The 11,524-nt window shown below is 43.3% G+C and overlaps 1 protein-coding gene across 1 annotated transcript; it reads left to right on the forward strand.

The window, feature by feature from the left end:
• Positions 1–332: 332 nt before the first annotated feature.
• On the forward strand, positions 333–8,762 carry LOC113838576 (mothers against decapentaplegic homolog 1-like). Its single transcript, XM_035453898.1, has 6 exons — positions 333–732; positions 2,814–3,077; positions 4,110–4,226; positions 5,300–5,521; positions 6,534–6,790; positions 8,619–8,762. The coding sequence occupies exons 1-6, from the start codon at positions 333–335 to the stop codon at positions 8,760–8,762; spliced, it is 1,404 nt and encodes a 467-aa protein (XP_035309789.1).
• Positions 8,763–11,524: the final 2,762 nt, after the last annotated feature.

An 11,524-nucleotide genomic window follows, 5' to 3' on the forward strand; every position in this document is an offset into this window, starting at 1 on the left:
AGCCTGGGGTTTCATCTCGCTAATAAAGTCACCCAAGTGTGAAGCTGAGCAGTATTAGCCAGGGAACACCAAAGTGCTTAGTATCTGGCACTTATCAGTTAATCATGGTGTGTCTAGAGGTGATTTTAAAGCCAGTTTCCTATCCTTTCTTTTGCAGGTGCTAACTTTGGGTCCCTTCTTGGAATAGGAGGAAGAGCCATTCTCTACTTTTCAGAACTACGGAGAAACTAAAGAGAACCGATGTAAATAAGCTGAACTCTCTTCTGGCCTCTCCCCTTTCGAGACATCACCACTTCACCCTGTAAGGAGCCTGAAGAATTAGACCAGTCACTATGAATGTGACCACCTTGTTTTCCTTCACAAGTCCAGCTGTGAAGAGACTTCTAGGTTGGAAACAGGGTGACGAAGAAGAAAAATGGGCAGAGAAAGCTGTGGACGTGTTGGTGAAAAAATTGAAGAAAAAGAAAGGGGCCATGGAAGAGTTGGAGAAGGCCCTGAGCTGCCCGGGACAGCCAAGTAACTGTGTCACCATTCCCTGCTCCCTGGATGGCAGGCTGCAGGTGTCCCACCGGAAGGGATTGCCTCATGTCATTTATTGCCGAGTGTGGCGCTGGCCAGACCTCCAGAGCCACCATGAACTGAAGCCTCTGGATTGCTGTGAGTTTCCTTTCGGTTCCAACCAGAAGGAGGTGTGCATCAACCCCTATCACTATAAGCGCGTGGAGAGCCCTGGTGAGTGGGGTGAACTGTGTGTGCACCGTGAAGCCTGTTGAGACCAGAGCAATAACACCTTTCTGTTGTGGGGTGTAATTCCAAAATATCTGGGGGAAGTTTTGTGTATTCATTCATGCGTGTGCAAAAGAACACAGGAACTCTATCTACTCAGCTTTCGCTCACTGTAACGAGTGACTGTAACAATCCTTTTATAAAGAGGAAGGTTTACTTTTCTTCGTGATTTTGAAAGTATCAGCCCTTCATCCCATTGGCTCCAGGGCTCTCTGTCCTGTAGCGCTATAGCATCCTGGGGTAGAATGGTGGCAGAGCAGAGCTCACGTCACAAGAAGAAGGAACTGGAGCCCTGCTGTTCCCTCTAGTGACTAGGAGACTTCCCACTAGGCTGCGGGGACAAGCCTTCAGCACCTGAACATTTGGGGGTACATTCCACCCAAATTTTAGCAGTCCTGTAGTATTTAATACATGTTAAAGGCCTCCTTCCTTCTAAGTGCCTTTGTTTAGAATCAGGTTCTGAAAATTAAGTTGTGTGTCTGAATTTGCTTTCTATGGTTCACATTGGTCCTGTGTGTCTTTCCAGCCATTTAGCTGTGCAGTACGTCAGCGGACAACAAAAGTACAGGGTCTTGTCCTGCGCACTAAAGGAAGGGCACTGTGGGGCAGCTGTGACCAGTTCTACTTCATGTTTCATGACAGTGCTCTTTGTTATCTGTATTGAAGTGTGCCTGTGGTGTGGTGTGTTCCCTGTGGGCTATGTTCTGTTGTGTGAGGAACTGATGCTGTTATTTTAAGATATCTCAGTCTTTACATGTGTGGTTGGGCTATGGTAAACTCTGGAGTCAGCATCTGGCATCTATGGATTCTGCAGATATACATAGAGGCATCTGCAGATGGAAATAGTTAGAAAAAGAACTCTGTCTCTACTGAGCTGGCAGACTTCCTTTCTGATACTTTCTGTTTCAGTTTTGGTGGTTGAAAAAGTCAATGGACTTCATTCTTTCTGGGGCTCAGAGCCCAGGAACTCTTGGTGGGGAGGGCCTGCTTACTTTTCTTCACATCAAGCCTCTGACTAGGTAAGATGGCCATCACATAGGGATCAGAGGTGTTTGTACCTGATGCTGCCCAGGATCACCAGTGCTGGAGGTCCTCGTATAGGTTGGCTTGCATTGGCCTGACCCCAGCTTAATGTCCACCACAGCTCTGCCCCTCCCATAGTCCCAGGGTTAATCCACCCATTGTTCTGGAATGAGTCCAGGGCCTTGAGAGGTGACTGGGCTAGGTGCTATGTTCCTGCTTGCGTACTCCTCTTTATCTGGCACCTGGAGCAGTGAAGCCTGCATGACTGACTCCTGTGGATGCCTAGACTCGGTGGCAGCAGCTAGGGAAGGACAGAAGCCCTCTTAGTCTCTAATCAGCTGAGTGACTGTCTCACAGTATTTATATCGTGTTAGGCATCGCAGGTGGTTCAGATCTGATTTAAAGTGTAGGTGGGGCAGACACATACAGGCCCGACCTAGATACTGTGCCGTGTTACACCAGGGACTGAGCGTCTGCAGATGAGGGCTTCCAAGGGAGCTCTGGTACCAGTCTCCCGTGGATATCAACCACTACATTCTGAATTTATATAGTTTGCCCTAGAGCTTGGTTCTACATCTGGACAGGCAGATCAGTTGACAAGTGGTTCTGTATTGAAGCATTGAGTTGCCACAGTGTCTGTCATTCAGGATGGTTTTGTTGATGGGTTGGTTCACTTAGCTGATTATTTCTGAGAGTCCCCAAATATGGATGGTGTCAGATTTGGGTGGCCTCCCTCCCTGTTCCTGTTCCCAGGATGGCCAGGTGACTTTTCTCTCACAGGAACTTCAGACCCCAGGGGTAGACTGCAAACTTCCAGCTCAACCATCCAATAATAGCTTGGTCTCCAAAGGCCTTTTGTATTTTTGTGGAATATATAAGTCATGTAAAAGTAAAGACTAAGGAATAATTTGCAAAGGCTTTTGTGTCCACTGCCTGTTTTTAAGAAAGAGTGGATATAAACTAAACCTTTCTCATTTGTCTCTCTGTTTTCTTTCTGTCCCCAGTGCTTCCTCCCGTGCTGGTTCCCAGGTACAGTGAGTACAACCCTCAGCACAGCCTTCTGGCACAGTTCCGTAACTTGGGACAGAATGAGCCTCACATGCCACCAAACGCCACGTTTCCAGATTCCTTCAGGCAGCCCAGCACCCACCCGTTTCCCCACTCGTCCAATAGCAGCTACCCCAACTCCCCAGGCAGTAGCAGCAGCAGCAGCACCTACCCTCACTCCCGCACCAGCTCAGACCCAGGCAGCCCTTTCCAGATGCCAGGTAGGAGGGGGCATTCGGGGACGCTGCCTGCCTTGGGGAGGTGGGTGGGGGTGGCCTGCGGGGCGGGGCACAGTGGGTGGAACCCTGAGCACATCCTGGTGAACCAGTGCTTGGAGAATATCAATGTAGGGAGGGAGTTGTACATAAAGCTGGAGAAGAGGATGGCTTGTTTGAGTCCTGTTAAGTTTTGAAGCAGCTGCATCCTTCTTTGAGTGGCACAATTGTTCCAGTCTCTGCTTTCCATAAAAAGAAAGGGGAAAATGTCATATTACACACACTGCTGTTCTGAGAAGCGGCTTCGGCGAGCTTTTCCAACATTGAAGAACCCTTGTTATCAATGCAGCCGCAGAAGAGCTAATTACTGGGGTATCCGCCCGACCCATTTAATTAGATTCATTTTGCCAGTGATGTAATTCCAAAAAATATGTTAATATGCTTTTAACAGCAAGGAAATGCAACAGAAGTGATGGAGAACATTGCTTGTTTAACTTAGCAAAGACAAAAACCAGTTATTTTCCTGCTTGTTTAACTTAGCAAAGAAGAAAACCAGTTATTTTCCTGTTTTAGTCATAACGGATGGTGTAATAGTGACTAATTAGAGGATTACACGTTTCAGATTACAGGTTAGTAAACAAGCATCTCAAATATTAGTGCCAGAGCTCTTGCCAGTCGACATCAAGAGGGACACGATAAATAAAAGATCATCATGAAATGCATGGATATTTTTGTGAGGGAAAGTGATGGGACAGGATGTTTATAGAGCCACTTAAGGTGCTTTACATTAAATTTTACTTCAGTATCCATGTTGTACCTTCAGAAATTAAAACGTGATCCATGCTTTATTGCTTGCTCCGTTCCCAACTATAAGGAAAAGGAAAATGTTTACCTAAAGCTATCCTCTGAACCCTGCATACAAGTGCACACACATGCATCTGTGTACACTTGAGGAGGCCTAATCATACGCAAAAGCTCTCAGTGCAGAGGAGAGTCTGTGCCTGAAGCATGTAATTTTTTTTCTTTCAAACTTTGTAGCTGATATACCAACAACTGCTTACCAGCCTCCTGAAGACGCCATGGCCCAGGATGGCTCTCAGCCAATGGACACGAATATGATGGCACCTGCACTGCCCTCCGAGATCAACAGAGGAGGTAAAATGAGTTGTCAGAGTGTTGTCTGTATGTCCTGTCCAAATGTTACTTTTACTCATTTAGACCTTAAAAAGGTAGCTGTTTGAGAAACATGGAAAACAGGTTTGTTGTTGTTTTAAGAGTAATGGAAAGAATTCTCTAGAGCCCATCTTTTTACTTAAACTCTGTCACAGTCCAATATGGGATCTCAGAATTGAATATGGATTTCTCAGATTCCCACTGGTCTCTGAAATGGCCATAAGCAGTGCTCTGCCATTTTGTCTTACATAGTTAGGTGAAGTGAGTTTCCAGCATTGGTGGTTAGAAAACCCAACTGTCAGTCACCTCTAAAGATAATCTGTATGTTGACCAGTGATGAATAATCAGCCAAGATTTATTAGTTACGGAAAAATAAACAAGCATATCTGTGTCCTTAGCATGCTAATTTCCTTTCACCTTCAATAAATGAGTAAGTGATACATATTATCATATATACATTTATATACATATATGCACATATATCAAATAACTGTTTAAAATGCATCTGTTTATGATTTGTTACCAATAAATATGGGTTTGTACGGCTGTTTCACATGACTATATACACAGGAGTTTGTTAAAGATCTCTGTGCTTACAGAGATAGAGAGAGGAAATCATTGAGTCCTGTTTTACATAACAAATATGTCTGTTATTTATATGCTCATGTGTTTTCCCATCTTCATAATTAAAAACTTGAGATCCATGTTGTCAGACATATCTTTAAGTTGGCCTCAAGGAACAGGCCATCCACTGTAGTTCAAAGCAGACTCCCATGTGTGATCACACTAGAATCCATACAGCTGGTCTCCCAACAGTTGCTGTGGTGTCAGAAAAGACACACATATGCCACATCTGTTTTATGGCCTTATCTGAAACAAGTAATGGTATTTGTTTCCTTCTTTCTGTGCTTGTACCTAACTTCATCACCAAAAAATTTAAAGGAAAAGATTTTACCCCCTGTCTTTGTTCCACCGTGCTCAGCCAGTTTTACAATGCGGTTTCTGGTTGGGGTGCTCCAGGTGTAACTGTGAGCAAATTTCTTTCCTTCTTGCAGATGTTCAAGCTGTTGTTTATGAGGAACCAAAGCACTGGTGCTCTATTGTGTACTATGAGCTCAACAACCGTGTGGGTGAAGCGTTCCAGGCCTCCTCTACAAGCGTGTTGGTGGATGGTTACACTGATCCTTCCAACAATAAGAACCGTTTCTGCCTTGGGCTGCTCTCCAACATTAACCGGAACTCCACAATAGAAAATACCAGGCGACATATTGGAAAAGGTGCGTGTCCCTTTACCCCTCCTTCAAACGTTCATCTTTTCTTCCTCTAGAAGTGACCCCATCGTTCTTACGGCAAATGGCAAATGTTCAGATGCTGCTGTTTGAAGTATCTTTCTAATTCATATTATCTAGAAATTGTTCCAATCATTGATCTTAGCGGTTTTCCAACTCCCATGATATTGATAGGTGCCAGCTGACATTGCCGTGTTATTGTGGTGCACTATGCTGTCCTACATTTTCTTATAAGTGAAATATCTTTTAAAACAATTCTTACATTTATTTATTCCATGTTTGTGTGTGCATGCGTGTATGTGTGTGTAAGTACCTTGGTCAGAGGACAGCTTGTGGAAGTCAGTTCTCTCCTTCTTCCATGTGGATACTAGGAATCAAACTCAAGTCATCAGGCTTGGTGGCAAGCACTCTACCCACTGAACCATCTCAACATCCCACATGTCTTTCATAGGGGACTTAACTATTTACTAGTGTTAGATTAAAGCAGTTCTATAACATTTATATGTGTTTATTATATGATTAAGTCAATGAGCACATGTGTGGGTAGTGCTCAGAGCTTAGCTTTCCCTGTGGAGTAAGGAACACGCAATCAAGAAGGGGTGTGGCATTCCTTGGAAGTGTCAGTGTAAAATCATAATATAATGACATGACATGTGTTTATATGCTCTTGTGCTCTTGTGTCTGTATGGGAGCCTATCTATATACCCTCTGAATATGATTGTAGTTTCTACCTTGTCTGCTGAGAAGGCAAAGATACAAAGTAGCAACATCTAGTGTCCAGATCATTGCTCCAGATATCTATCCTCACTGAGGCAAACCGGCTGCCTCCAAATCTGTGATGAGCTGCACCGGTGCAGCTTTGTTAGTTTCTGAACACAAAGGTTATCACAATCATAACATAGTTAGCTAGATGTCTGTCACAATGGCTATGTGAGTGGCCAAATTTGACTCTGCCCGGGTGCCTTTGAGCCTATGACTGACATGGTGTATCCTCTCACAGGCGTCCACCTGTACTATGTTGGAGGAGAAGTGTATGCCGAATGCCTGAGTGACAGCAGCATATTTGTGCAGAGTCGGAACTGCAACTACCATCATGGGTTTCATCCCACCACTGTCTGCAAGATCCCCAGTGGGTGTAGCTTGAAAATTTTCAACAACCAAGAGTTTGCTCAGATACTGGCACAGTCTGTGAACCATGGTTTTGAGACCGTGTATGAACTCACCAAAATGTGCACTATTCGAATGAGTTTCGTGAAGGTGAGCAGTACCCGCCCATCTCATTCAGGCCTGACCCCTGCCTCACCCCTGCTATTTACAATATGTATATCTGTGCCTTACTGGTATATATTCCTATCAGTGCCCAGCAAGAGCACCATTGTCCAAGAGGTTGTCAAGGGAACTTAGAATATAGTCCTCTCCTCCCACCATGCAGGTCCCAGAGATGGAACTCAGGTCTCCAGGCTTGGTGACAGGCATCTTTATCTCCCCCTGCCTCCCAGTCATCATGCCGTTTATTCCGGGTCAAGCTAAGGGTTTAATGGAGTCCAGGCTGGAGCATGTCTTATTCCAGAAGCAGGCAGCCTAGTCAGTCTGTCTGTCTCAGCAGTCCTTACGGCTCATATCAGCCTGGGGAGGGACAGCCTAGTGAATCTTGTCAGTTTCAGTAAAGGTTTTACGATGTCTGCTTCCTGAGTTTTAAGGACTTTGCCTAGAGGGTGGAGTGTTTCACCTCCCCTTAAAACATTCAACAATTCTGGAGCTTCCCTATAAGACAGGTTTTATCTTTGAAGATATTGCTACACAACATGTGTAAAAGGTGAGAGAAGAATCAACTTCACAGATTTGTTCTCTGAGCTCCACATGCACACTGTGGTGTACATAAACACACATTCATGCAACAACAACAAAAAGCTGGGTGCAGGGCTGTGTGTGTTCCCAGCATGGGAGACAGATAGGATCCCTTAGGCTTGCTGGCCGCCAGTCTAGCCTGATTGGCAAAAGCCCAGGTGCAGCAAGATAACTCATCTCAGAAAATACAGTGCAGTGTAATCCAAGAAGACAGACAGTGTAGACCCCTCTACCCTCCAGCCATGGACACACAGATAAAGGGGCAAGGGATTGTTCAGTTAAAGGTGTAGGACTCTTACAGTGGTCCTGGGTTCAGTCCCAGCATCCAGCTGAAATGGATCACGATAGCCTGTAACTCTACCTCCAGGATCCAACATCTTCTGAAATCCACAGATACCACACATTCATAGGTAAATCCATACTCAAACATGCACATATTTGCACAATTTTTTAAACAAAATATTAAAATAATAAAGCCAGTTTGATAATACATGCCTTTTATTACAGTGCTCAGAAATCAGACAGGTAAGCTCTGAGTTTGAGGCCAGTTTGGTCTACATAGGGAGTTTAGGCCAGCCAGGGCTACCCATTAAGAGTATGTCTTAAAAGTATAAGTAAGTAAGTAAAGTGTTAACATAACATTAATGTAGTGGGAAATAAATATTTAAAGTATCTTTTATTGTTTTTTTTTCTGAGACAAGGTTTCTCTGTGGCTTTGGAGGCTGTCCTGGAACTAGCTCTTGAAGACCACAATGGTCTCGAACTCACAGAAATCCCCCTGCCTCTGCTTCCTGAGTGCTGGTATCTAAGCCGTACACCACCACCTCCTGGCTAAAATATCTTTATTCAAACAACTACTGAATGTATTTTAATTTTGTAATTACCCTACACTAATAATTTTTATTTATTTTTTATTTGAAAAAAGGTCTCATTCTGTACCCTGACTGGCCTGGAACTCACAGAGATCTGCCTGCCCCTGCTTCCCGAATGCTGGGATTAAAGGCATGTGCCACTATACCAGACTAAATAGGTGATTCTGGGGTCCTTGGGTAGACTTTTGGTGGAAAACAACCATCCCCCAAAATTACCCATGCTTTTGCTGTATTTTTGTTTTCTTGTGGGACATATTCATGAGTCCAAATATAGTTATGTGAACTGATCATATGATTTTTTACTTGGTAGAGTGACTCAATATGATAGAGAGTTAAATGACACCAGTGTGCTTTCTTTTTCCTAGGGTTGGGGAGCCAAGTACCACAGGCAGGATGTTACTAGCACCCCCTGCTGGATTGAGATACATCTGCATGGCCCTCTCCAGTGGCTGGATAAAGTTCTTACCCAGATGGGTTCACCCCACAATCCTATTTCCTCTGTGTCTTAAAGGGCCTCTGGCTTCTGTCTTTTGCAAATGTTGAACCTTGCATGTACTTGAAGGATGGATATGTCAGACGCGTGAAAACCTGACAAGGGAGCTTTGATAATACTTGACCTCTGTGACCAACTATTGGATTGAGAAATTAACAAACATTGGTAACATGGTGTTGATATAAAAAATCTGTTTAGTTTACATTGTGACATTCTGTTGTATGATCAACTAAAATGTTGACTGTTGGCAGGAGTTTTGTGTATAGTTTTAAAGGAGATGGCCAGGCCAGGGACAAATTATCTAGTAGAAGAAGAACAATCCTGAGCAGTCCTTTTTTTGGGAGTGTTTGGCAGAGTGTTACGCTGATAGTCTTTGAAATGTGTTGTTCATTAGGTTCCGAGCCCACACTGAATAATCTTTTGATGGGTTTTCATAATGTTTTAAAACTATTTGTTTAGAAATGAATGGGGCTCTTTATTTTTGAAGCCGAATCTTTATTACATAAAAAGTATTCTTTCTAAAGCTGTATGCTGGCTGTAGTGTTGTCTGAATGATGTCAGGCTTTTGCTCCTTGATAAATATGTGTATACAGAATATTTGGAGCTTAGGAATAGTCTAAATGGCTAGTGGATCTAGAAGTTATTTGTCAGTGGTGTGGGGGAAAGGAAATGGCAACTGCAAATGTAGACTGTGCCTTAAGGATCAGTTTGTTGTCTTAAATGAGCAAGCTGGTGTCTGAATTTGCTGTGTTTTAGGTTTTTAGTGTTTTATCTGACTTTTCCCCTTTCTTTTCTTTTATCTAATCTGCTCTACACCACAGTAAAGCAGCTGGTTAATTCCTATAACTGTGAGAACAAATGAATAATCCCTTTTATTTGCAAATCAACAGGCTTTATATTTCAGTACCCAGTATATGAAAGGCTTGAATTCAATGAGCAGTTTTTAATGGAGTTTACATTACAGACATAGGCTTTAATTTCCAAATGAATTGTTTGCCAAACCTAGTAACTGTGTTCATTATTCACAGGTTTAAAGAAGATCCCTATTGGAATCCATTTCAAACATTTTTATTTTGTTTTTTCACTGTTTGCTTTTGTTTTCTTTTGTTAATTTTTTCTATTCTCTTCTGCTCTTATACATTGTGTACCTTTATTCCAACACTAGTGGGTTTCTCTACTGGAAAATTTTAAATAAACCTGTCACTATTGCTTCCTTTGATTAAAAATGTGTCATTTCGTTCTTTGCTTGTTAAAATTTGGGATCAGTAAGATGGTGTCTTTTTTTTCAGTGATCTCGTCAAATACAAAGCTCAGTTGGTAAAGTGGGGACATGGAACCTGGCTTGCTAAAAGAGCAGAGTGATCTAAAGTCAGGAGAAAGGAAACATAAGGCTGGAGAAGACTAAGGGAAAGCAATGAGGGAGGGCATGTACCATGGTGCAACTATATAGGTTACAGGGTAGCTAATGGAGCTGGTCCCTCTCCCTGATGTGAGTTTCAAATGTCAAGGATTCTCTTTCTCTTACACACACACACACACACACACACACACACACACACACACAATTAAACATTAACATTTCTATTGTTTTCTCATTTGTTTTTTGACAGGTTTCTCTGTGGAGCCTTGGTTGTCCTGAAAGTTGCTCTGTAGACCAGGCTGGTCTGAAATTCCTTGACATCTGCCTGCCTCTGCCTCTTGAATGCTGTAATTGAACACATTGGCCACTACCACCTGGAAACTATGTTTATTTTATGTACACTGGAGTTTTGCCTGCATGAGGATGCCAAATCACCTGGAAATGGAGTTACAGACAGTTGTGAATTATCACTTGGGTGCTGTGATTTTGAAATCAGGACCTTTGAAAGTGTGTTGCATGTGTTCCTTTTGTTGGTTTGTATTTTCAGACAGGGTTTCTCTGTGTTAACAATCTTAGCTGTGCTGGAACTCACTTTGTAGAACATTCTGGCCTCGAACTCCCAGAGATCTGTATGCCTCTGCCTCCCAAGTCCTGGGATTATAGGGTTGCACCACCAATGCCTAGTCGGCTGCCAGTGTATATGTTTTCCTTTCTACCCAAGAGGGTCCTGGTGGTGAAGCCTGTCATCAAGCTTGGCAGTAGATGCTTGAACATGCTGAGACAGCTCTCTAGCCATTTAGTTTTGTTGTAGGATGAGTATTTTGCACACATGTAAGACTGAACCTCATATTGCAGTGCCAATGGAGGTCACCAGGGCTTATTGGATCTCGGAAATGGAGTTGGATCACCAGGAACAGGTTGTGACTCACAGAGTGGAGTCTGGAAACTGGGACCTCTGCAAAATCACTTGCTCTGACCACAGAGTCACCTCTCCAGCCTCCTTACTCCCAATGTTCAGTTTCCTTGTTGGATACAGGGTTTCTCTGCTTCATTGGATGGTGTGGAATTTTTATGCCAAGTTCCTGAGATCCCAAAAAGAGAGCACCAAGGAACCAACTCATTGTGATGCAGACTCATAAGGTTTAATGTTAAGTTATAATACTCGTCAGTGACCCTGTCCAACAAACTGACACAGAAGCTGCAGGAAAAGGCTGCCTGCCCTCAATTGTGAAGGTTTTCTTATATTTATTGATTTATTATGTATACAGTGTTCTGTCTATATGTATCCCTGCAGGTCAGAAGAGGGAACCATAACCCATTACAGATGGTTGTGAGCCACCATGTGGTTGCTGGGAAACTCAGGACCTCTGGAAGAGCAGCCAGTGCTCTTAAACTCTGAGCCATTTCTCCAACTGAGT

This window comes from Cricetulus griseus, unplaced genomic scaffold, assembly GCF_003668045.3.
Source record: "Cricetulus griseus strain 17A/GY unplaced genomic scaffold, alternate assembly CriGri-PICRH-1.0 unplaced_scaffold_60, whole genome shotgun sequence".
In the NCBI taxonomy this organism is placed as follows: domain Eukaryota; kingdom Metazoa; phylum Chordata; class Mammalia; order Rodentia; family Cricetidae; genus Cricetulus; species Cricetulus griseus.